Below are 26,780 nucleotides of genomic sequence, written 5' to 3'. Positions count from 1 at the left end.
GATCTTCTTTGCTTCATTATGACCTTAGGAGAATGAGCTCTGCCATCTGCAAGAGTCTTTGGAGGTCGAGTGTGCTGGCCTCTGTTTCTAGCAGCGGATCCCTAATGGACTCACTGGAAGCAGCAGGGAGTAAGATAAAGCACACAAAGGCTGGCGCCCCTGAGGCTGGCATTGTGATTGTGTCCCACTGACAAACAAGCTCAGACAGGAACGGTCTAGTCCAGTACCTTCAAATTGGAAACTTAGACCTAACGCTAATAGGTTGTTCTCAAATACTGGAGCGCTTCCATGTTCTCTGCCTATTGGAGTTTAAATTTCTAGCTTCAAAATCAGATTTTGTAATACGTCTAAATTGATCTACCTCTCTTCATTCCCCCACCCCCATGTTTTCCTGCCTTTGAAAGATCTGAGATAGTGTGCCCAGGCTTAAATAGTTTTCATGTGCATAATAGAATAATAGAAGGCATAAAACTAGAATAGAATCATAGCGTACTAGAGCTGGAAGGAGTCTCAGCGGGCAGGTGCTCTGACCCTCTCATTCTAGGATTACTATTACTTATATCATATTGTTATGTGCCAAATGATTTAGGTACATTCAATTGAATATCATAGCAACCTTGCAAAATGGGTATTTTTATCTCTGTTTTACAAATAAGGAGACTGAGGCTCAGAGAGGTTAATAACTGACCAAAGGTCACACAGCTGTAAGTGGCAGAGCTGGGACTGTCTGATTTCTCACTCAGTATGCCAGTGGAAGCTAGTTAGACAGACAGAGAGAAAGATTGATGAGGAAATAATAATAAGAGTCAGTGGCAGAATCTACATACCCCAACTAGTTCTCTTTTTTCTACCTCTTGGTTAGCTGTATAGAAGAGTACAAACGAGAAACAATATCTGAATAGAGTTTTTGTTGTCATTGTTTTGTATGTTTTTAATAAAAACGTAGGTCTCATTAAACCAGTTTTGGTAAGATTATTTTACTGAGCATCTAATTTCTTAAAAAATTATAGAGCTCTCAATAAAGAGTTCCAGGAATTCTTGCCAAAGAAATGGCTGCACTAGAAGAAGTGCTCTGTGCTCCAGATGGCCAGAGCTAGAGAGCTCACTGTGCAGCACCAGCCGCTGCTCCGTCCTGCTGGTCAGACACTGGCCTGCTGAAGCACCTGCTTGTCCCTTCTGAGTGCATGGAGGGGCCAGGGTGGCCTAGGCCTGATTTGCCACTGCTTTGAGAGGCACTGCTGGGCCCAGAGGACCTCAGCCAGATTCATAAACACAGACTTGGGCTTGTGCGAGCCCCTGGGGTGTTCTAGTTCTAAGCTGTAGAAACTGGGCTCAACCTCTCTAAAGACTTTTGATGGCCTGTAATTCTGCTGAGCAGTCTGTTTTGCTTTACTGGGATTGTATGGGACTCTGGTTAAAGGTAGCAAATATTCTACTCTAGGAACTATTATTTCTCTAAGATTTGCTACACCAGTGATAACATTTTCAGAACAAAGTGTGTTAGGCAGAATAAGGGCTCCCCAAAGATGTTCACATCCTGATCCCCAGAACCTATGAATATGCTACATTATATGGCAAAAGAGAGTTAAGGTAGCAGATGGAATTAAAGTTGCTAATTGTTATGGGCTGACTTGTGCCCCCCTCAGAACTCATATGTTGAAATACTAACCCCCAGTACCTCAGAATGTGGCTGTATTTGGAGACAGGGTCTTTAACAAGGCAGTTACGTTAAAAGGAGGTCCTTTGAGTGGGCTCTAATCCCATATGACTGGTATCTTTATAAAAAGAGATGAGGACACAAGTATGCACACAGGGAAGACCATGTGAGGATACAGACCATCTACAAACCAAGGAGGGAGGCCTCAGAAGAAACTAACCCTTGATCTCAGACTTTTAGCCTCCAAAATTGTGAGAAAATGAGTTTCTGTTGTGTCAGCCATGCAGTCTGTGGTGGTTTGTTATGGCAGCCCTAGCAAACAGACCCACTAATCAACCGGCCTTCACATTATCCTGCATTAGCTGAGGGAGCCTGATGGAATCACAAGGGTCCTTAAGTGTAAAGGAGCAAGGCAGAAGAGGACATCAGAATGATGTGGCAGGAGAAGAAGTGGATCCGCTGCTGCTGGCTTTGCAGCTGCAGAAGGAGGGCCATGAGCCAAGGAATGCAGGTGGCTCTAGAAGCTGCAATGGGTAAGGAAGATGATCCTCTCCCAGAGCCTCCAGAAAGCAGCACAACCCAGCTGCTCTCTTCATTTTACCCATTTCAATGTCTGAGCTATAGAACTATGAGATGATAAACTTACATTGTTCTAAACACTAAGTTGGTAGTAATTTGTCACAGATGCAATTGGAAACTCATACACAAGGGTTCCAAGACTGTCTGTATACTGCATCAGGATCTAAGGCATGAGCCTTGCTTCAGCATGGTTTGGACCTCTGTTTACTCATACCATTAGAAGATCTCCAAAATATCCCTACTGTTTCTGATTGGTCCACTTCTCTTGTCAGTGTTGTATAAGAAATCAAAGACCTTTCTTCCCCTGAACTGGTGGCTGGACTAAGGCATTGGGAAGAGTAACTGCTCTTGTCTAATGTCTTCATGCGCAAAATAAGAATAAGCATTAAAATTGTGGATGAAACCAAATCATCACAGTGACTTTAATTTAAACTTCTACTGAGTGGGCCCTGTGAGATAACCTTCCTTGGTCTTTATTGGTCTTGGCGGCCTAGACAGGAGGTCACATTTTCAATGCATACATTAAACAAACATTGGTTGAGTGCCTTGTAGTGTTGCACGCACTGGGATGCGGCAACGAGCCAACAGAGTTGCATTCCCTGCTTTCATTCTAATAGGAGAGGCAGATAACAAATAAATAAATGTATGCCAGATGATGATAAGGGATAGAATGAAATCCTGAGCGGTAGGTGAATGGAGTGGGGGCAGGACACTTCTCTGAAATGGCAAGATTCAATGAAGACCTGAATGACAGATCTGTGAATTCTCTGAGGGCCAGGACTGTGTCTTCTTCACATTTGCTTCTGTGTCAGGATCTAGTCCTCCAGAATACGAGGCTAAGTTGGCAGAGGCGGCAGTAGTCAGACACTGTGAAAGTATAAATAAAGTATATAATCCCGTGAATACTGGTCAGCATCAGCTAGGGCCCAATCGTACTTCACTCCTTTGTGCTCTTTGGATACACAGCAATCACATAACTCTTTCAGTTTAGCGCTTTTTGGGGGTACTATGTGCCATCTGCCACCCCAATACCGACTTAAGATACTTTCATTAGTAAACCTTGTAGGCTGGGGACTTGAATTGAAACTGGAAACGTATATTCAGCCCCAAATTCCTAGTGGCTGGATCAGATTTTAGAGGTATCAGATTTTCTTTGCCTTCTGCAAAGTTCTGTATGGCTTGAGTGCTTCTGAATTTAGTCATTTATCACTGAATTGAGGTATTTGAAAAGTTAATAATTGTGATACCTTTTCCCCAGCAGAGCCCTGGTGGTTGCTATTATGGCCTCCACTTCCATTTTGGGGTAACTTTCAATATTCACATTTTATATTTGGTGAAACTGAGTGTCCACCTGTGTTCTGCCGAGGGTGAGGGCAGGTGTTCAAGTAGTTGTGTGTACGTGCTCTTCTCTCAGAAACTAGCTGTTCAAGGCTTTGCTCTCTGAGACATTATTGAGCATCATACCTCAAAGTTTTGGGGATTTGTTTTCAATCACACTTCTCAAGGCGTCTTATGTTTCCTCATCATGACTCACTTTCTCCTTCCCCTTCCTTCTCTTTTAACTCTAAAAATGTTGACACAGCTTTCTCCTTTGGATCTACTAAGAAGCTAGGTCATATTCACCTCTGACCTACCTTTAGTCCACTCTCAGAGAAGGCTTATCACGCTCGATCTGACACTCGGCAGGATTTCTAAAACAAATGACTACAATAGAAGGACTGGCTCTCTGTGTCCTTGAGTTGCCGAGTGTCGGCTGCAAGGTCAGGACTTGGGAGCTCTTCATTTACTTATTTCATGGTGCTCCCTTTGCTCTGTCACATGTATCCTTTACCAGCCTGGTATTACCTTTGCAAAATGCAATCCACACAAAGGATCATTGTTGCAATTTATAGTTACATGCCTAAAATTTCCTGCATGCTTCGCAAGCCTTCTTGCTGGATACCCTTTCCAGCAATCGAACCTGGGAGCCTACTGGGAGTGGTAGCGGTGCTTTTTGTTTGCTTGTTTGTTTTCAATGACACTAAGGAAAATCAGATAGTTTAGAACCATTGTCAAAGGGCATCTACGTTGCACAGCTGCTCTGAGAAAGGTGGAAGTTCAGAGCAGGACACACTGCTCACTCTTCTGACCTCCCAGGGCTCAGGCTCCTGCTCAGGCTGTGTGCCTGGGAGCCCACGAGCTTTCCCCATGATTGGGGTTGGCTGCTTTCCCAGCAGGCCAGGTTGGCATATGGCAATACAAGGCACAGATGGCTTTGGGGCCTGTATTGATTTTCTCAGCCTGCCATAACAAAGTACCATAAACTGGGTGGCTTCAAACAGCAGAAATTTATTCTCTCCCAGTTCTGGAGGCTAGAAGTCCCAAATTAAGGTGTCAGCAGGGCTGTGCTCCCTCCAAGACTCTGGGTGGAATCCTTTCTTGCCTCTTCTTAGCTTCTGGTGGTTGCTGTTGATCTTTGGCACTCCTTGCTTGTGCTGAGTCACTCTCGTCTTTACCTTTTGATCACATGGCATTCTTCCGGTGTGTCTCTGTGTCTTCTTATAAGGACACCAGTCATAGTGGACTAAAGACCCACTCTACTCCAGTATGACCTCGTCTTAATTAATTACATCCTCCATTTCCAAATAAGTCACATTCTGAGGTCATGGGGATTAGGATTTCTAGGGAACACAACTCAACCCATAAACAGCGCCTGTTCAGTAGAAGTTCAGTGCCAGCTACTTTTAAATGGTAGGGAAGAGGCTGCTCTGGGGACAGAGAGGAGGGACAAGTACGAGACAAGTCACTTATCAGGAGGGCACCTAAGACTGTCAGGACAAGACAAAGTGGTAGGAGGCAATGTGGCAGGTGCCCAGCCAATTTCTACTTTATCTTCTCAGAGGATGTGTCATATCACGCTGTTGTTTGCAAGTCATGTGGGAGTCAAGGAGCATCTTTCCTATTTCAGGACTCATGACAGTTTAACTTATTGAAAATTTCATATTTTAGGGAATTCTAAAATGAAGGAGGAAGCTCAGTTGAGTCTGACTCCAAATGTAAGTTGAAATACACTTTTATCCACACGTGGATACATGTGCATCCTTAGTGTGGTAGGTTTGGTAAGTGGACTAATGGCTCCCAAAGGATGTCCACGTCGTAATCTCTAGAGCCTATGAGTGTTCCTTTACATGGCAGAGATTTTGCATATGTGGTTAAGTTAAGGATCTGAAGGTAGAGAGATGACCCTGGATTATCTGGGTGAGCTCTAAATGCCATTGCGAGTGTCCTTGTAAGAGGGAGGCAGAGGCAGACCACAGGTGGAAGAGGCCACGTGAGGGATGCAGTCAGGGAGAGAAAATGCTATGTATGCTGGCTTCGAAGATGGATGAAGGGGCCATGAACCCCTGGAAAAGGCAAAGAAACAGATGCTCCCTTAAATCTTCTAGAGAGAGCACTGTTCCAGGGACCCCTTGATTTTAGTCCCTTACAGCTCATTTTGGAATTCTTACCTCCAGAATTCTAAAAAAATAAATTTATGTTGTTATAAGCCACCAAGTAGGTGATGGCTTTATTAGAGCAGACATAGGAAAATTATACTCAGAGTATGATTCCTTGTATTTAAATTGAAAAATATGACTCTCTCTACATACACACATCATGACATCAGGACTTGAAGAAAATACAAGGATATGTTAACAGTGGCTAACTCTGGTGGTTGGATTATGAGTGATTTTTTTTGTCATTACTCTGACTTCCTGAATTTTCCAAGATTCCCAGAAAAAAACCCTTAACAGACTCTTGATTCTTTTTCTATTTTTTTCTTTAAAAGTTAAATAAATATTATTTGGTCTTAAAGAATCTTAAAATTTTGACTCTTACTACAACATAGATGAACCTTGAGGACATTATGCTAAACGAAATAAGCCAGTCACAAAAAGTCAAATACAGTGTGATTCCACCTTTATGAGGTACCTAGAGTAGTCAAATTTACAGAGACAGAAATAGAATGCTGGTTGCCAGGGGCTGTGGGGGCGAGGAATGGGAGTGGTCGTTCAATAGGCATAGAGTTAGTTTTAGTTTTTCGAGTCGAAATGAGTTCTAGAGATTGGCTGCACAACACTGTGAATGTGCTTAACACCACTGGACCATACACTTAAAACTGGTTAAGATAGTAGATTTTATGTTATGTACACTTTACCACATTTAAATTTTTTTCCTTTTTTTTGAGGAAGATTAGCCCTGAGCTAACTACTGCCAATCCTCCTGCCCCCAGGAGACCAGCCTGCACCCTGTCACCGTTCCTCCGCCCCGGCCGCAGAGGTCGCCGCTGCTGGACAGCGCAGCCTGGGTCACGTGCCGGCGCGCCGTCCACCGCCCCCCGGCCCGGGCCCGCCCCGGCCGCAGGGCAGAGGCCGTCCGGATCACGCGCGCCCAGGAGGCCCGGGCCGGGCCCAGCCAATGGGCTGGCGGCGCCCGCATGACCCGCGCCGGCGGGAGGGCGTGGGGAGGCAGGCCGGGCGCGCACGCTGCTGCCTGTACCGCTGCTCCAGCCGCCGCCGGGACGGGAAGGGAGCCGCCCGGGCCCGCAGTGCCAGCAAGCCGCTGAGAGGGTCCCGCAGCCCCCGCACCCGGCGTGAAGCATGGCGGCCGCCAAGGTAAGCGTCGCCCGTTGCCCGGGGAGCGCCGGCCGGCCGGTGCCCAAGGGGCGCGAGAGGCGCGGACGCGCACGTGCCGAGGCGTGCGTGGAGAAAGCCGACAGAAAGGGGCGCGGGGCAGCTGTTCCACCTTGCAGCAGCGAGAGGAGGGAGGTGACCGCCCCTCGCAGGCAGCACATGCGGCCCGTGCGGGGACCGAGGCCCGACCTTGCCGCAGAAACTTTGCCAGATGGACCTTCCCACTTGGCCCGGGACGGGAGTCGGTGTCTGGCTGGCGCTGGGCGGGCAGAGCCAAGGCCGGCCTGGAGAAGCCGGCTGCGCCCGGGTCGGGGGAGGCCGGGGTCAGCCGGTCCTCTGGGCCACCCCAGCGCACCCCTACTCTTGACCCCGGTTGTTATTGACCCTGGCTTCTCCTTCCAGGGGTCACAGCCCTCGCTGAAGCCAGATCCTATTAGGTTTCAAAGGCTCCGCCCTCCCGTGGGTGGGGAAGTCACCTTGACTTCCGTGTTGGAGACCGCTTGGGAGAGTTGGCCTGCGCGCGTGTGCACAGGATCTGCCCACAGCTCCGCCCCCACCTTTCTCATCCTTCACCCTCCCCGCATCTGACAACACTTACATCCCGGCCTTTGAGCGTTTGAGAGGCTTCTTTTTAGAAATGACAAAACAGATTGTCCTGGGAGCCTATAACTCCTGTGAAGTTCTACTTAAAAGGAATTCTGCATAATGTGAATCATTCACTAACCTAGAGGAAAGGCAGCTCTGACAGCTTGACCTTTCCTCTTTCACCGTTTCTTGAAACCTGGACACCATTTCAGTCTCTTTGGACTCCATTTCACCTTTTCTGGCAGAATACCATATTTAGTCCCAATCACTTGAATCATTGGATTTTATTGCTTTTAATTTTAAGTTCACGAAGGCAGCCCTTTAATCAAGTCTATACAACTTCTTAGTTCATTTTAAGTGCAATGAACTTAAATATACCCAACATTTCAAACATTTGTCCTTAATCAAAACTCTGTGATAACCCTCAAGAGGAAAACATGGCCAACACATCATATTCCTATTTATTCAAGCAAACTAATCACATTTGCAATGGAAATTGTAAGCAGACAAATATATTTAAATGCTGTTCTATGACTTAAGTTTCTCCAGGCTCCCCAAATCTGCAGGCTCCTTCATGTTCCTGGACTAGGTGGCCTAAGTGGCCTTTCTCTTTTCTGTAATTACTCTGAGTTCCATCCTCAGGAGTGTGCTCTGGGTGTGGGTACTAGTGTACACATGCATATATGTAACTGTTTTAGGTAGATTCTCTGAGGATCACTGGGATTCACTTTTGACCTTTGACCTTTTCTTTGCATTAAATTTGCATGCAGTCAGGCTTTGTATGAATTAGTTCCCTCCGGGTGGGTGACTTCTTCCAGGAGAGTAGGTGGGAGTAGATACCCATACTTTACTGTCATTTTTATATCTGCAGATAAATAATTTTACTTAATTTGGAGATAAAATAATTGAGAAAGCTAAATTGAGGAATACGCATATAAATGGAGTATAAGGTAAGACTGATCAACTAGTAGGAAGTAAAATAAGTGACATGGAAGCAGGCTTAACTTTTTGGCTGTATTTTTATTAAACTGTCACTTCATACCAATAAGTGTGGTTGAATTTTAGCCAAGTAGTGAGAGTGAGGGAAAATGAAACATTTCATTTTTACTCTTTGGGAACTTGTGTTTTTGTTTATTTATTCATTTAAACTTGCCTCTTTTCAGGATTTCTGATGGCTCACGTCATATACATGTATTTCCAATCCAACAAGACGTATGAAAGTTGAGTCAGAGTAGATGAGAAAAACAGGATAAAGGGAAAGTCAGATGAAGCCAGGAGTAGGGTTAGTGGAAAATAAGGATGTATTTGCTAGAGGTGACTGAATTTTCTAGGAGCCAAAGCAAAGAGAAGACCATGAGTGAGGTCACTTCTTTGGGAGATAGGTCTTCTTGTATGGCTATCTGAGGGCCATTTGTCCCCAGATCCTTTTTTTTTAATTGCAGTAACGTTGGATTATAACATTAGATAGTTTTCAGATGTACATCGTAATATATTTAGAGTTCTGTGTAGATTACATCATGTTCACCACCCAAAAACTAATTATAGTCCCTCCCCTCACATGTGAGCCTAATCACTCCTTTTGCCCTCCCCACCTTTCCCTATGGTAACCACCAATCCAATCTCCATTGCTATGTGTTTGTTTGTCGTTGTTTTTATCTTCCACTTATGACTGAGATGATACAGTATTTGACTTTCTCTCTCTCGCTTATTTCACTCAGCATAATACCCTCAAGGACCATCCACGTTGTCACAAATGGCTGGATTTCATCATTTCTTATGGCTGAGTAGTATTCCATTGTGTACATATACCACATCTTCTTTATCCATTTGTCCCTTGATGGGCACCTAGGTTGCTTCCAAGACTTGGCTATTGTCTATAATGCTGCAGTGAACATAGGGGTGCATGTATCTTTATGCATTTACCTTTTCAAGTTCTTTGGATAAATACCCAGCAGTGGGATAGCTGGAGCATATGGTAGATCTATTCTTAATTTTCTGAGGATACTCCATATTGCTTTTCGTAGTGGCTGTACCAGTTTGCACTGCCACCAGCAGTGTACGAGGGTTCCCTTCCCTCCACATCCTCTCCAACGCTTGTTTCCTGTCTTGTTAATTATAGCCATTCTCACTGGAGTGAGGTGATACCTCATTGTAGTTTTGATTTGCATTTCCCTGATAGCTAACGATGTGGAGCATCTTTTCATATGCCTGTTGGCCATCTGTATATCTTCTTTGGAGAAATCTCTGTTCAGATCTTTTGCCCATTTTTTAATTGGGTTGTTGGTTTTCTGGTTGTTGAGCTGTATGAGTTCTTTGTATATTTTGGATGTTAACCCCATATCTGATATATGGTTTGAAAATATCTTCTCCCAATTGTTAGGTTGTCTTTTCGTTTTGTTGATGGTTTCCTTTGCTGTGCAGAAGCTTTTTAGTTGGATGTAGTCCCATTCATTCATTTTTTCTTTTGTTTCCCTTGCCCGGTCAGATATGGTACTTGAAAATATGCTGCTAAGACCAATGTCAAAGAGCGTACTGCCTATGTTTTCTTCTAGAGGTGTCATGGTTTTGGGTCTTACATTCAAGTCTTTAATCCATTTTGAGTTGATTTTTGTGCATGGTGTAAGGGAATGGTCTACTTTCACTCTTTTGCATGTGGCTGTCCAGTTTTCCCAACACCATTTATTGAAGAGACTCTCCTTTCTCCATTGTATGCTCTTGGCTCCCTTGTTGAATATTAGCTGTTCATAAATGTGTGGGCTTATTTCTTCCCCAGATCCTTTTACATGCTGGGAGTGAACTGCATTTGAAACTACCTCATGACCACAAATATATCTCTGGGTTCCATAAGGCTATTTCTTATCATGTCCCTCTTGGTAGCTCAAGGACAGTACAGTAATTGTCGTCTTAAAAGATTCCCAACACGAGCTGTGCTGGTCTATCATAGTCTGAGAATGCCACTAATTTAGTTGCCTTTGGGCACTATCCTTGTGGGGTGATTCTTTCAGCTACTAGTCACTACTGGGCAGCCTGAGTTAAAGGCCATGCTCTTTGCTTTTTCCTAGAGTGCAGATATTCCATGTTGCCGTGTTGAATACAGAGCCATAGGTTTAACAATCTCATCTGTGGGTAGTATTGACATCCCCTCTTGGAACTGGAGAAGCCTGTCTAAGAGAGAAGCTCACCTCAATGGAGTGTCTAAGAAATTGGGCCAAGAATCTGAAGCTCAGCAATTGTAGGCAAATTCCAACACTCATTGTGGTAAATTCTTTGAATATTTAAGCAGATTTGATATTTTCTGGATGAATTTAGTCACATCTAGCAATTTCTTGATCTCTTGACCATTTATTCTTAGTTTCTTAGGTCTTTTATTTATTCACATGTAACTGGTTATTCATGTCCCTCTTCCTTTAAATAGGAAAGCTAGAATCTAGTCTTTGGTCTGCTTTTATTTTGATTTCTTCATGAAGATTACTACTTAACGATGCAAGAGGTGTTTGTTTGTTCATGAAACGTTGATCTAAGACTCTTAGTATTTTGAGGTGAACTTAAAAAGCTTCCATTCTCTTGCTGCCTACTTTTGTAGGAATAATCCTTGGGGATTCCCTTGTTAGATGGTAAATGGTAAGTGTTTTGCCTGTGCAATTTGTGTTGTTTTGAGTATTTGTTTTAAACACTTCCAAACACTGTCCTACATGTATTAAAATGAAAATGAGTTTTTAAAAATTATATTTTATATAACTCCCCAAAAAATGCATTTTTAAAATGTAGTAATGGAGGGCTTATCCTCTCCTTCCTCTTCACCTCCTTTTGGTTGTACTGAACCTCCCCTCTTTGTCATTGCTTGAGTTTATACATTAATAATGATGAGATTAAGCAGGATAAAACTGTTAAAACTTAGAGAATGTGCACTTCAGTTCAGGCATGAGAGATATTCAGGTGTAAAACTGGATGTGGACCAATAATTTGGGTGAAATTAGCTGAGAACTAAAAGAATGAAATTTGGGGACAAATTAAAGCATGAATAATAATGAAAATTTAGTCTGTAAGACTAGTACACCTGGTATTGATACTCCATTCTTGGATGTGTTGTTGCTAGGATCATTGATTCATCGAGAATTGTGTATTGCGTTCTTTCCAGTGTTCCAAATTGGACCCTACAGAGGATAGAAAAATGAATTGAACTAACATTTGGGCCTTCAAGAACACCACAGCCATACCTCTCAAGGAAGTACCCTAAGTGGGGTTAGGGTAATAAGGGCTTTGGAGCATCCGGGAAGGAGGAAGCATCTTCTGTGGGGGTGAGAGGAGGAACTGTCTCAAAGGTGGTGGTATTTCAGAAGGAATGGATGAAGAGGAAAGACCCATTCCAGTGGTAGGAAACAGCAAACGAAGGGCAGAGAATTGAGAGCACATGCTACATTTAAGGGATAGCAGGTAACCAAAAAAAAAATAAAAGAGCAGCTAACTTACTTACAGCTAACACTTATTGAGTGCTTACTGGATGAAATTCAGTTGTAAATGCTTTTCATTATTAACTCCCTCAATGCCTCTAACAGTCCTGTGAGTTACATCCTGTGAAGTCTGAGGGGTTTTCTCTGTCAGAGTAGGTGCTCGAGGAGGGAAGCGTTGCAAAGAGTAATCCTGGTCTTGCAGTCTCTGCCCTGGCTGACTAGATCTCTGCCCATGTATCATCCATGTTCCCCGGTGAGATCACATGACTTTACCAGCGTTGGTCAGCAAATAGAGAACTGGGGGGTGAGTGGAGGGTGGGAAGGGTTGAAAGCCGGTGCGTAGTGCAAGAAAATCAGGGAGCAGGTCTTTTTGGATATTGAATTCTTTTATAAGATTGCTGGAGGAGCTCTGGCTCCTTGTGCTGCTTTGAACCTTTGTCCTACCGGTAGCCTCTGCTTTTCTTGAGTTCTTAAATGGGGTCCTTCCTTCCTGTGTTCTCCACTATCTCTGAGGACTAGGCCTGCTGAACATGATTCGTTCCTGCTCTGCCCGCTCGGCATTTGCTGCTTCATAAACACCTGTCCGTCTCGCCCTGTCTCCTTGTGTTCTTTGGGTGGGTGGGTCTTAGAGTAGAGGAATGTGTGAGTCTGCAGATGTGTGTTGGCTCTGCTTGGTAGTAAGTATATCCCACTGATAGAATTCCCTTAGCCAAGTATTCAGCAGCAACTGAGCAAGCCCTTTTTTCATGGCGTCTTCAACCAGGCTCTCATTGGGTCAAACTGACTCAATTAATGATGGCTATGGTCTGTTAGCTCAGAACTGTTCCCAGTGGCTGATTTTGCAGATTGGTGGTCTGGTTTGTTGATGGGAAACATTTAAAAGACGGAGTGCTCATGCTCATCATTTCCTTTGGAAATTTGCTGTGCAGTTGCGTGAGTGAAAATAGGCCTGGATGGTTCCTTTTGACTTTAGGTGCTGACAACATAGCAAAGTTGGCAGTGTTGAAATTCTTAGCAATTCAACTTAAATAAACCACTCTATTTAATGACTGTTATTAGGCTGGTAGCTTTGTCTTGATTTCCACATGTAGTCACAGTTTCCACATGTTATCCATGAAAACTGTTGACTTGATATGAAAGTCAGCTATTTCAGGGTACACTTACTGTTATATGGTAAAATACCTTTTTGCATAAGACTTGTGGAGCACGATTTGTCAGAAAATTGTATAACTAAAAGTGTAGGGGAGGGAGAAATTCTCCTTGACCCTCTTAGGGTCGCTGGCTGGGTCTGAAAATCCAAACGACGAACATAGATTAACAGGAGAAGGGCATATAAATTTTACTGAATTTTTACATGTACGTGGGAGCCTTCACCGGAGAATGAAGACCTCAAGAAGTGACCAGAGCAAGAAGCTTTTATTGCTTTTAGACAAAGAAACAGTGAATTTGTGAAGAATTGACAAGACAGGCAGGTTTGGGCTAGGAGTAGTAAATGGTGAACAAGTAACTAGGAAGATAAAGGTGAGTTTAACAAGATTTATTTGGTCAGCTTTCTCGCCCCAGATTCCTCATCTCTGGTGATGAAAATTCTTCTCTCTTCCTGGTGCAGGGAGGGTACCCTTTACGTGGAAGATTTATGACCTGTTTCGGGGAGTTAGGGTGGCTCAGGGGGAAGGTCAAAGTGGCCTTCCTGCTTCTGCCGTTTTCTCCAACTCCTTCAGCTTAAGATATTCAGCATGCCGAGGTGCTATCATTTGGGGTAGTGTGTCCTGAACCCCATCGTAAGCCTGATTTGAACAGACTTTTCTACCCCCAGACGCAGGTTTAGTAATTTGTCGCAGTTAGACATGTGATTTGCTTGTGTCTGATCCTGGTCACAGTTGTAGGCTGAGCTGCAGAGGACCCCAACTGCTCGGTCAGCGCAGAGCTGCTTTCTTATGTGGGAAGAGGCTGCGAGAACTTTTTTTCTTCTTCTAAATCAGTAGCTCTGCTTTAGTGAAAGAGCCCTGGACTTGAAGGCAGGAGAACTTGGGTTATAGGCCCACTGCTTCCACTGATGGTGAGAACGTGGACAAGTCTAACTTCTCTGAGTGCTCAGTATCACCCTATGGAAAACAGGGACCATCTGTGACACCTGTGCTGAGCAAATGGAATATAACTTGTGAAAGCACTTTGGGAATTATGAAGTACCGTAGGAATATCAAGAGATGTCTTTTGGAGGCTATGGGACATTTCTACCAAACTGAAACCTAGGGGACAAAGATATTATTTGACCTACTTCAACAAAACATGGTGTGCTTTTTCAAAGCTCATGATCCATTAAATACTCATCATAATGGATAGCTTCAGATGTGTGGCCAGATAGCCATAGTGTGGCTACTTTAGCAGCCAGATTGTCTGAGAGGTCTTCCTGGAGCCTCGCTATTGCAAGTTTTTGGTCCAAGGACCAGCAGTATTGGTTTTACTTGGGAGCTTGGTAGAATTGCAGTGTCTTCAGCCTCACTCCAGGCCAAAGATTCTGTTGCATCAGAATCTGTATTTTAATTAGATCCCCAGGGGATTGTATGAACATTAAAGTTTGAAGAATATTGGTCTGGAACTCTCATTACTATGTAATTAATGTAGCTGCCTTTCTAAACTAAGGGTGTGGCACCTTTTGAATTGGTTGTTAGTCCAACTTTTTCAGAATTAAATACATTGTGACAAAATCCTGTATAGATTTTAGAGTTCTTAGGGCTCATTTTGATTCCTCGTTAGGGCCAGGGTATTATTTTGGAACATGTTTCTGAATTATTACTTAAGAGAATGTGTGATTATTATACAAGGGTTGTACTTTTCTCCATTTCTTTACTACTTACCCGTATTTAAAGTTCCTGAGAAGGAAATTATGCCTGTTCTCTCGATGTTCTTTCCTAAAGGTCACCAGTGACCTCACTTCTAAACATTTCCACCTGTGCCCCCTATTTCTGGCTTCACAGGACCCTGTGTCCCACCACCTTCCTTCTTGGAATGCCTTCCATCAGCTTTCGTGATGTCACCTCTCATGGTTGGCTTCTTAACTCTCACATTACACCTTTATTCTTATTTGTGGGCTTCTTTTCATCCTCTGCTTCCCCCTAAATGTTGCTGTCCCCCAGGGCTCTGCCCGAGATCCTCTTCCCTCTGCACTTGGTGGCTCCGTGTTGCTCCTCAGCTTGGCGGCTCTCAGACACCAGCCACGTGTCTTCAGCTCTGTTGGAAATCTCAACTTGTCTGTCTCAAAGATATTTCAGACTCTGCTTACTCGGGGTTCAATTCATTTTCTTGGTCATTCCTCACTTTCAGCCTGCAACTTAACTTTTCTACTAAAGTTTCTGGTTAGTTCAATTAAGTACCTATTGTGGGCAGCCAGGAGAGACACCATTGGCAGGAATTTGCAATGGGCAAAGAGATGGCTCAGTTAAACCGCTCTACTTCCCTGGAGCGGGTGTGTCCTGTCCCCTCCATTTATGTTCAAGTTCTCATTACTTTTTAGCTACAGCCTTGCCATAGCTTCCAAGCTGGTCTTGCCTTTGGTCTCTTCCCTGTACTTCCCTCTCCATTCTGCCCAGAACTGTCAAAGGAAGCTTCTAAGGTTGGCCCTCGTTGCCGTGTTAATAGCAGTACTGTGTTCACAGATAGAGCACTTAACAGTTTTTAAAAATGTATTCAAGTATGTTATTGATACCAGTTATTTGCCAGCTCCTCTACTAAGTGCTGGGCTTCCAAAAATGTGTAAGGGATTGGACTTGTGTTCAAGAACTCACAGTCTGCAGGGATTAAAATAGCCAAGTAATATGAAGGCCCAAGCTTCATTATTTGGTCTTTATGATCATCTTACAAGGTAGCAGGAAGATGTTGATAACCTCATTTGACAAATAAGAAACTGAAGGCTCAGAAAGTTTATGTAAAAACTGTAACAACAGCAACTCACATTTATATAATACTCAAAAGCCAGGCACTGTTCTAGGCACTCTGTCTATGAAGTAATTTAACCTTCACAACAGTCTTGCGACATGTAAATACTGTTATTGTCTCCATTTTACAGATGAGGAAACTCATCTGTACAGAATGATTAAGTCTCTTGAGGCACGGAGAGGTTAAGTGGCTTGTCCAACGTCATACAGCTTATAATTGGCAGAGCTATGATTTGAACACAGACAGCCTGGCTCCAGAGTCCATGCGCATAACCACTGTGCTACATTGCCCTCTTTAATCTACACAGTGTGGCTTCACGTCGCCTACAGAATCTAATTTGATCTCTTTAGCCAGCTAACGCCTCCTTGGTCTTGGCTGTTGTCTGACTTTTCCAGTATTGCCTCACACTAGTTCTTTCTCATTTCCTTCACGGCAGTTTGTGAATGGGACATATCTAATCCCGGTTGTATTCCATGTGAAGCTGTGGCAACAGTGTAGCAGGAGGAAAAGGGAGCCTACTCTTTGTTTGTTTGTTTAACTCAGAGCTCAGTCTGAGACAGGAATGTTTCTTTTTATTTCTCTATATTGGTGGGCAGATTTTGTTTATTTTTTCAGTTCTTCCCTTCAGTTTTAGGAAAAGGGCTCTTGGTTTTATTTTCCCATACCTTGAAGCACCTGTAAGGATTTTTAGAACCTGTGTCCTCAGTTTATGATTTTTACAGTTGGTTTGTTCTAAACAAGATTCAGATATAGTCCACACATGGCATGTGGTTGATGTGTCTTTTAAATCTTGTTAACCTATAGGCTCTCCCCACCCTGCTTTTTTTCTTTATTTCCTTACAGTTTATTTGATGAGGGAATTGGGTCATCTTTCCTGTGGTTTCCCACAATTTGAATTTTTTACTGATTGCATCCCCCATGTGTTCCTCTGTCCCCAGTGTTTCCTGACAAGTGATAGTTAGATATAGAAGCTTGATCAAGTTTAGGGTTTTATTTATTTTTACTTTGTTTTTGGCTGGAATACTTCCTAGGTGCTGCTAGATGCCTCTCTCAGGTTACTGGGTACTTGGTACTGGCTACTCACATCAGGAGGCACATAATTCCTGGTTGTGTCCAAAGATGTTATGTTTGATCAATAGGTTTGGATGCTATCTTCCTGGTCCACCAGCTTTTTGCATAGTGGTTTATTTTAGTTGGCTAAATTTTAATCTTCACAATTGTTCTTTCTTGTATGTTATGATTTTCATTCTTTGAATACACACGTGTGTCTGTGTATATATCCATATATACATGTGTATATACATATATATTATAATGGGCATGTATCACAATTATTACAAAAAAATAGCTATTAAAATCAATTGGATATTAATTAATGGGTACAGAGTTTGTGTTTGGGTTGATGAAATGGTTAGTACTGATGATTGTACAACGTTGTGAGTGTATGTAATGCCACTAAATTGTACACTTAAAAATGCTTACAGTGTTAAATTTTATATGCTTTACCACGATAAAAACAAATGAATTGCAAGTGGATTGTAATACATTGAATTAAAAAAAAATCATCATCCCCCGAGTGATTATTATTCCTCCCCAAAAAGACTCAAAGTGAGATGGAGAGGTAAAGCTGTTGTTGACCGAAGAATGCTAGCTAATAAAGGTAGAAGGTGTGATAGAAGTAGAAAAAGAAAAAAAATCATTTCGTAATCTGCAAGGATTAACTGATTCAGGCAAGGGTCTTCAATCTATGCTAAAAACCATTCTATAAAAGATTGTTGGAATTCCTATGGTCTCAAAGTATCTCCCTGTAAATTACTTACTTATTACAAAGGAAGCAAGTACCCTTACAGTGGAGAGTTCTGCCTCAATCTGCGATCCAACTTAACATCATCAGGAGATGGGACAAGCTGGCATTGTGTACGCACTGACGTCATGCAATGAGAGGTATACAACATGGCCTTTGGAGAATTTTTCCCCAAAATGTTGAATCTGAATCTGATCCTGAGGAAATAATCAGACAAATCCAGTAAGTAGGACTTTCTGTAAGATCTCTGGTCTGACGTCAAAAATGTCAGTGTTATGAATGAAAGGACTAGGTTAAAGGAGACTCTCGGAGAGACATGACAACCGAAAGCAATGCGTGAACCTGGATCCAAAAATGAATAAATAGAAGAATGGCCCAATTGGAGCAACTTGAATATGGTCTGCCTATTAAATGGGCTGCCGTAACAAAGTGCCACAGACTGAGTGGCTTAAACAACAGAAATTATTTTGTCACAAACCTGGAGGCTGGAAGTCCCAGATCAAGGTGTTGGCAGGGTTGGTTTCTTCTGAGAGCCTCTCTCTTTGGTTTTTAGATGGTCTTCTCCCTGTATCTTCACGTGGTCTTCCCTCAGTGTCTGTGTCCTAATTTCCTCTTTATAGGAACACCAGTCTTAATGGATTAGGATGCACCTGAATGACCTCATTTTACCTAATTAGCTTTTTAAAGACCCTATCTTCAGGGTGCCGGCCCGGTGGTGCGGTGGTGAAGTTCTCACGTTCCGCTTCTCAGCGGCCCAGGGCTTGCCGGTTTGGATCCCTGGTGCATACATGGCACCGCTTGGCACACCATGCTGTGGTAGGTGTCCCACATATAAAGTAGAGGGAGATGGGCACGGATGTTAGTTCAGGGCCAGTCTTCCTCAGCAAAACAGAGAGGACTGGCAGTAGTTAGCTCAGGGCTAATCTTCCTCAAAATAAATAAATAAATAAGTAAAGACCCTATCTCCAAATCCAGTCACATTCTGAGGGATTAGGGGTTAGGACTTCAACATAGGAATTCTGCGGGGACACAGTTCAGCCCCTAACAGATATTGAATCGTTTTTTACGTTGTCTTGGGTTGAGGTTCTGAAGAATGGTCCTTGATGTTTCTTCTATTTGATGTGTCCGACTAGATTGTAAGCTCCTGAGGACAGGGACCATCTGGAGATAACAGATAGCCCTCAAAGTACCTGTTACATAACCTTTAGACACTGTTCGTTGAATTGTTCGTTTACTTTGCGTGCACCTCATGGCGGAGTGAAAAGAGGGAGGAGATTTTCCATTGTAAGTGTGTGGTTTGTTGGAAACTTTACTCTTTTTCTAATAAACTATTTTCTCAATCTCCTCCACCCCTCACCAAAATAAATAATACCAATTTGGGAGTACTTGAGAAGTTTTGCATGGGCAATCTCCAAGAGAGTGCACGGTGGAGAGTCATCACGGCAGAACAAACTGTCGCAAGCTGGATGAATCTCCATGACCACAGAGAGGGCTGCTTCAGAAGGGGACTCCTAGAGAAATGCTCTCCCTTTTAACTAAGAAAGCCTGGCTGCATTATAGGGCAACATTCCTGGGAAGTCCTAACAGTATGTCTGTTGCTGCTGTTTTGGAGCAGGAAGTCACCAGAGCTCCCTGGGTCATCTGGGTGGCTTGAAAGGAGAGCCTGGTGACGTGTCAGGCCTCTTATCTGGCTCTGCCAGACCCACTGGTAAGGACTTTTATTCCTTCTGAACGTTCACACACTTTCTTTCTTGCAGGCTGATGTTGATTCTGCTTGCTTTCCACGGTGCCCCATCTTAGTTCCGGAAGTAAAAACTCAGCCCCTGGTTCTTTTTTTGTGGTGGTTCTTGGAGATTTCTCTTCGCCCGTTGTTGGTGTCCACCAGCTGTCTGAGAAGAACCTGGTCTTGACCTTTGCCCAATTTTCTATTGAGTTATTTGCCTTTTTGTATTGATTGGTTCCAAGAACACTTTTAAATTAAAAACATTGGCCCTTTGTCCTCTCTGTTGCTCGTTATTTTTTTTCTCAGTTGTTTGGTGTTTAACTGGTTCATACTTGCTTGATTTTTTTTAATTTTTATGTTACATATTTATTAATCTTTTCCTTTATGGCTTCTATGTTATATGGATTCTGGGTTGTCTGTCATGTTTAAACACGGCTTCCGCACTTAATATTATGTAAGAAACCACTCATGTTTTTCTAGTACTCTTTATCAGTCTCTCTCTTTTTTTAAAGATTGTCGGATTATATGCATTTATTTTCATATAAGATGAAAGGTAGGGAATGAGTTTAATTTTTGTTGTTGTTGTTCAACCCCGGGAGGTCATGAAGCGTCACTAGTGCCGCATCATCAGCCAGCGTAACCTGCTGCCAGCTCAGCCCAGACCTTCTACTGGTTCAGTTTCTTAAGAGAAAATCTGATTAGCTCAGCAAGCCAAGAGAGCTCCCCTTGGGGCTCAGCTGTCCACTGATGACTGAGTCAGCTGGGCCACTTGAATATGGAAAGGATGCAAGTAACTGTGGCACAAGGCACTGCTAAATCCTGTTTCATGTTCTGCTTTCATTCACTCCTCAGTCCTCTCTATCTCTCTCTTTTTAACAGCTGAGAAAACAGGAGGTCATGTTGCTGCTAAGTGATAGAGTGAGAATTTAAATGTCCAATTGCAAAGCCCATAAAGTAGGTGCAAATAGCATTCTAGGAGGTGAATCTGGTTGGAGAATCTGGAAAATCTTCCTGGATGAACTGGCATTTGACTTAGGCCTTAGAAAAATAGCAGCATTTTTTAAAAACTTCTCATTATGGAAATTTTCCATAGGAAATTAGGAGAGCGTAACAGCCCCCCTTGTCCCTATCTAGCCAGTTTCAGTAATTATCAATTTATGCAATTGTTTCATTTATACCACAGCCTCTCTCCTCCTCCCATCCCCCTAATGTTTTCAAAGCAAGTCCTAAACATAATATCATTGTATTTGTAAACATGAGTGTGTCTCTCTACAACAGATTTTTTAAATGCATGCCAGAATATCACATCTAAAAAATTTCAGTGATTCTTCAATATGATCAAATATCTACTGGGTACACATTTCACACATTTCTCCTATTGTCTTATAATTTTTTCAGTAGTTTTTTGAATTGTCATCTAAACAAGGCCCAGGCATTGCAATTGGTTGATGTGTCTTAGTTATCTTTTAACCTCTAGGCTCTCTTGCTCTGTCAGTCTCATGCTGTCTCTTTTTTCCTCTGAAAGCCAATATGATATAATGGTTGAAGTTATGGACTCCGTGTTCAAATTATTGCTCTGGGCAGGTTACTCAACCTCTCTGTACCTCAGTTTCCTCATCTATGAAAAGGGCATGGTTGTATTTACTTTCTAGGGCTGTTGGAAGGATCATTGTGCTCCTGTTTGTAAAGCTCAGAGCGGGGCCTGGGACAGAGTGCATTTTATAGATGTGTGAGCTGTGGATTTGGAATCAGAGAAGATGCTCAGAGTCATGTCAGAAGTCCATGGGCTGTGGGAGGGGGCGGAGGAGGGCTCGCCTGAGTGAAATTGTGCTCGGTCTTTGGGATGAGGATCCCCGCTATGCAGAGGGCGCCTGCTCTTTTCCTTTTGGCTTCCTCCTGGGTTCTTGACTGTTCTTCAGTTATATGATGTTGATGCACAGCAGAATTTTGAACAGGTAAGGTATTATTTAGTGGAAGCAACTTTTCTATTGTCCTTTGATTTGCTGCTTTCTCTTCCTCTGCATTTATTAAGTTAGCTATTCTCTCTCAGAAGCCATTTTCACTTTCTATGGCATTATCTGGGCTCCAGCAACGTGTGATCTCCTAAGTAGAACCTTTCAGCACTTTATAAATATGTCATATACTTTTTATATTCTTTTGTTCCCCATCAGGAACATACATCCCAGTCTTCAGAACAGCACAATCAGTTTTTATTCATTTAAGGAGCAGTAGTAATTTGGCACTTGCTAATATGTAACAAATTATATTGGGAGAGGTAATTACAATTGCAACTGGTTCCTAATTATACTGTAACCTTGATGTTTTAAAAAAATTGAGACTGAGTTCAGCATATAATACTGGAGAATATTAGTCTGCGTTAGGCAGGTCTGCCTTCTACTGAACCAGGGCATTTAGGTATCATAATGCCAAATCAAAAAGACTATTTTAAATTGTTTTCAGCTACAGTGTTGTCCAGTAGCATGATTCATAAGGATAACCTAAAGTCTTCATCTCTGTTTGCCAAATTCTTGACACATCCTCTAGGTAGTATAATTAGTGTCAAAATGACCTGGGCTGTAGGGTCATTTTTGGCTTTGTGATTTATTACTGCTCATGGAAGACGAAGTGTCTTAGGTACCTCGGCTTCCTCGTCTGCAAAATGGGGATATTAATGACTTTCCAGTGTAAATAATTTTAGTCATGTGTAAATGAGATGTAAAACCTGTAGAACCTTGCCTAGTATAGAGTTAAGGGCCCAATAGAAGTTAGCTGGTCAGTGTTAATTGCTCTAGTCAATAATAAATGATCCAACTCCAAAGACTTTACCTCCATGACCCCCACCTCCAGCAGAATTATGACCTTAGTTCTGCCGCTTCTCTAATTTGTGATAGCGTGTATCATCACACACTTTGTAGCAACCACTCGTTGATGAGTCTGTCATTCCCCCTGTGGGGCAGGGTCTCTGGTTTATTCGGCATGTCTCCTCAGTGCCTGGCGCCGGGCCTGGTACCTGGTAGGCTTCCCATACATGGTTGTGTTGCACGAATGAGCAAGTGGAGCAGCACCACCTAAGCCACTGGTTCTCAACTGGCAGTGGGGTAGTTTTGCCTCCAGGGGATATGTGGCAGTGTCTGGAGACAGTTTTGGTTGTCACCTCTGGGAGGTGGGGTTACTATGGGCAACCAGTGAGTAGAGGCCAGGGATGTTGCTAAACATCCTGCAATGCACCAGACAGCCCCCTATAATAAAGAGTGACGGACCCAAATTGTCTGTAGGGCCAAGGTCGAGAACCCTGGTCTAAGGCAACCTGACAGCCTGGGTTGTGACCTTGAAGAAGAGGCATGGGGCTTGGGCAGATCAACCTGTTTGACCTGCAATTTTTTCACGTATAAAGGAAGAGAATTCAACCCGCTTCAAGGATTCTTTGAAAAGAAAGGGAGATTATACAGTTCCATGCCTCATGATTCAACCTAATCAGGTTCATCTTGATGGTTCTGGCTACCCACGAGCTTTTTCTTTTTTGTCCTTTTTTTATTTTTAATACACTTTATTTTTCGGAGCAGTTTTAGGTTGACAGCAGAATTGAAAGGAAAGTTCAGAGATTTCCCATGTACCACGTGCACAGCCTCCCCCATTATCATCATCCCCCATCAGAGTGGTACGGTTGTTACAATTGATGATCCATACATTGGGTGGTATACGTCATTACCACCCAAAGTCCATGGTTTATGCTAGGGCTCACTCTTGGCATTGTACATTCAGTAGGTTTGGACAAATTTTGTAATGATATGTATCAATCACTATGGTATCATACATAGTTTCACTGCCCTAAAAACTCCCTGGCTCTGCCCATTCTCCTTCCCTACTCCCTAACCCCTGGCAACCACTGATCTTTCTACTATCTACATAGTTTTGCCTTTACCAGAATGTCATACAATTGGAATCATATAGTATGTAACCTTTTCAGATTAGCTTCTTTGACTTAGAAATATGCATTTAAAGTTCTTTCATGTTTTTTCATGGCTTGATACCTCATTTTTTTAGTGCTGAATAAGACTCGATTGTCTGCATGTACCACAGTTTATTTGTCCGTTCACTGACTGGAAGACATCATGGTTGCTTCCAACTTTTGACAGTTATGAATAAAGCTACTGTAAACATCCGTGAGCAGGTTTTTGTGTGGACATAAATTTTCAGCTCCTTTGGATAAATACTAAGGAGCATGAATGCTGGCTCGAATGGTAAGAGTATGTTTAGTTTTGTAAGAAACTGCCAATCTGTCTTCCAAAGTGGCTGTACTATTTTTGCATTCCCACCAGCAATGAATGAAAGTTCCTGTTAATCGACATCCTCACCAGCATTTGGTGTTGTCAGTCTTCCAGATTTCGGCCATTCTAATAGGTGTGTAGTGGTATCTCGTTGCTGTTGTTGTTTTTTTTTGTGAGAAAGATTGGCCCTGAGCTAACATCTGTTGCCAGTCTTCCTCTTTTTGCTCTGTTTTATGTGGGATGCCGCCACAGCGTGGCTTGATGAGCGGTGCTGTGTCTGCGCTTGGGATCTGAACCTGCGAACCCCAGGCTGCCGAAGGGGAGCATGCAACTTGACCACAGCACCAGGCAGGCCCTCCTTGTTGTTTTAATTTTTATTTCCCTGATGATGTGCAGCATCTTTTCATATGCTTATTTGCTATCTGTATATCTTCTTTAGTGAGGCTTCTGTTAAGGTCTTTGGCCCATTTTTTAATGGAGTTGTTTGTTTTCTTGTTGAGTTTTGAGAGTTCTTTGTATATTTTGGATAACAGTCCTTTGTTGGCTATTCTTTTGCAACTATTTTATTTTTGCAAAGCCAGTCTTTGGCTTATCTTTTCATTCTCTTGATAGTGTCTTTTTCAGAGCAGAAATTTCTATTTTAATGAAGTCCAGCTTATCAATTCTTTCTTTCTTGGATCATGCCTTTGGTGTTATAAAGTTATCAGCAAACCCAAGGCCATCTAAGTTTTCTCCTATATTATCTACTAGGAGTTTTACATGTAGGTCTGTGATCCATTTAGAGTTAAATTTTTTTTTTTTTTGAGGAGGATTAGCCCTGAGCTAACATCTGCAGCCAATCCTCCTCTTTTTGCTGAGGAAGACTGGCCCTGAGTTAACATCCGTGCCCATCTTCCTCTACTTTATATGTGGGATACCTGCCACAGCATGGCTTGCCAAGTGGTGTATGTCCGCACCCAGGATCCGAACTGGTAAACCCCAGGGTGCCAAAGCGGAACGTGTGCACTTACCCGCTGTGTCACTGGGCCAGCCCCTAGAGTTAATTTTTATGAAGGCTGTAAGGTCTGTGTTTAGAATCATTTTTTTTGCACTTGGATGTCCAGTTGTTCCAGCACCATTTGTTGAAGAGACTATCTTTGTTCCTTTGTCAAAGATCAGTTGACTATATTTATGTAGGTCTATTTCTGGGCTTTCTAGTCGGTTCCATTGAGAATTATTACATCTTCTTGGAGAACTGACCCCTTTGTCATTGTATAATGTCCCTCTTTATCCTGATAACTTTCCTTGCTTTAAAATGGGCTTTGTCTGAAATTAATATAGCTATTTCTTTTTTTGATTAGTTCGTGCATGGTGTATCATTGTCCATTTGTTTACTCTTAATTTGTATGTGTCTTTATATTTAAAGTGGGTTTCTTGTAGATAGCATATGGTTGAGTTTTGTTTTTTGATGCATTCTGACAGTCTCTGTCTTTTAATTAATTGGTGCATTTAGACCATTGACTTTTAAGTGATTTTCGTTTTCCTGGTTGGTGTTCTCTGATCTCCAGTGTTCTGTGGTTTGGTGTCTGACATTGATTTGGGGGAAATTCTCAATCATTATTATTTCAAATATTCCTTCTGTTTCTTTTCTCTTTCTTCTCCTTCTGGTATTCCCATTACATGTATGTTACACCTTTTGTAGTTGTCCCACAGTCCTTGGATATTCTGTTCCGCTCTTTTTCTTTTACAGCCTTTTTTTCTCTTTGCTTTGTAGTTTTGGAGCTTTCTGTTGAGATACCATCAAGCTCAGAGATTCTCTCCCAGTTGTGTCCAGTCTACTCATAAGCTCATCGGCAGCATTCTTCATTCCTGTTAGTGGTTTTGATCTCTCTAGCATTTCTTTTTTGTTTTTTGTTACAATGTTTATTTTTCTGCTTATATTGCTGATCTGTTGTTGCATGCTGTCTACTTTATCTGTTAGAACACTTAGCATATTAATTATAATTGTTTTAAATTCCTGGTCTGATAATGTCAACATTTTTGCCATATTTGAGTCTGGTTTTGATGCTTGCTCTGTCTCTTCAAATTGTGTTTTTTGCCTTTTGGTATGCCTTGTAATTTTTCCTGATAGCCAGACGTGATGTACTGGATAAAAGGCACTGCTGTAAATAGGCCTTTGGTAATGGGTGGTAGGGCATAGAGGGCGAGGAGGTGTTCTGTAGCCCCGTGATTAGGTCTCAATCCATTAGAGAGCCTGTGTCCCTGGACAGTGTACAAGCATTTGCCAGTTTTTTTCTTTCCCTTAGGTAGGAGAGGATGGCTTCAGGTGGCTGGAGTTGCGTATTTACCTTCCCTCCAGTCAGTTAGGCTCTGGTAATACCCCAGCAGGTTAGGCTCTTATTAAATAATTTCTTTAGAGGGCAGACCTTGTTATAAAGCACAGAATGTTCTGATGCATTTCAAATGGTTCCTTTTCCTCTCCTCCTGCTGGAAGTGCAAGGTGGTTTTTCTCTGATATTCACTGTGAGAATCAGGTTGAGTTCCAGGAGGTAAAACTCATAAAAGTGTGGGGAACCCCTAAGTCTAGGTCCCCCTGGAGGTTTTAAACCTTCCTCTTGTCCACACTGAGCCTCCAGCATTTCGTCTTTTACAGTTCAGGTTTTCCTACTCTGACACTGATTCCCGTGGAAGTTTCAGCTCATGGTTTCTGCTCTGGGGAGTGGTGATTCTCATGTTCTGCCTCTCTCTCCCATTTTGGGGGCAGTGGTTTGCCCGTTGACCTCATTTCCCTGACAGATCTAGGGAGAGTTGTTGACTTTTTAGTTTCTCAGCTTTTTACTTGTTATTAGGACAGAGTGGCAGCTTCTGAGCGCCTTACATGCTGGACTGGAAACCAGAAATCTCCCCCTCATCTTTTGACTAAGTTTTCTGTATTGGAGAAAATCCCCACATTATAAGGGCTGCCTGGCAGAATGTGTAAGTCTTCCCATCTTTCCTTGCAGCCAGGACACGAGCGCGTGGTCTAGATCTGCCAATTAGATGCCCACATGTGACTCTGATTTGGAAGAGGGCAACACGAGGAAGCAGCTTGTTGTGAAGTTTCCATTCCAGCTGACCTGACGAGCAGCCTAGGCAACTGCTTTTGT

The 26,780-nt window shown here is 42.7% G+C and overlaps 1 protein-coding gene across 2 annotated transcripts in view; it reads left to right on the top strand.

The window, feature by feature from the left end:
* Window positions 1–6,627: 6,627 nt before the first annotated feature.
* The window catches only part of SLC25A13 (solute carrier family 25 member 13), a 188,207-nt gene continuing 168,054 nt past the window's right edge, over window positions 6,628–26,780 (top strand). The window contains exon 1 of one of the 2 annotated variants that reach the window (XM_046670429.1): window positions 6,628–6,870. In XM_046670429.1, coding sequence (XP_046526385.1) covers window positions 6,856–6,870 — 15 coding nt within the window. In that variant the 5' untranslated portion in view covers window positions 6,628–6,855. The remainder of the gene's footprint in view (window positions 6,871–26,780) is intronic. The other variant, XM_046670427.1, reaches the window with a different exon arrangement.

Source organism: Equus quagga, chromosome 8 (assembly GCF_021613505.1).
Source record: "Equus quagga isolate Etosha38 chromosome 8, UCLA_HA_Equagga_1.0, whole genome shotgun sequence".
Taxonomy (NCBI): Eukaryota; Metazoa; Chordata; class Mammalia; order Perissodactyla; family Equidae; genus Equus; species Equus quagga.
This window is presented reverse-complemented; position numbering and strand designations above follow the sequence as displayed.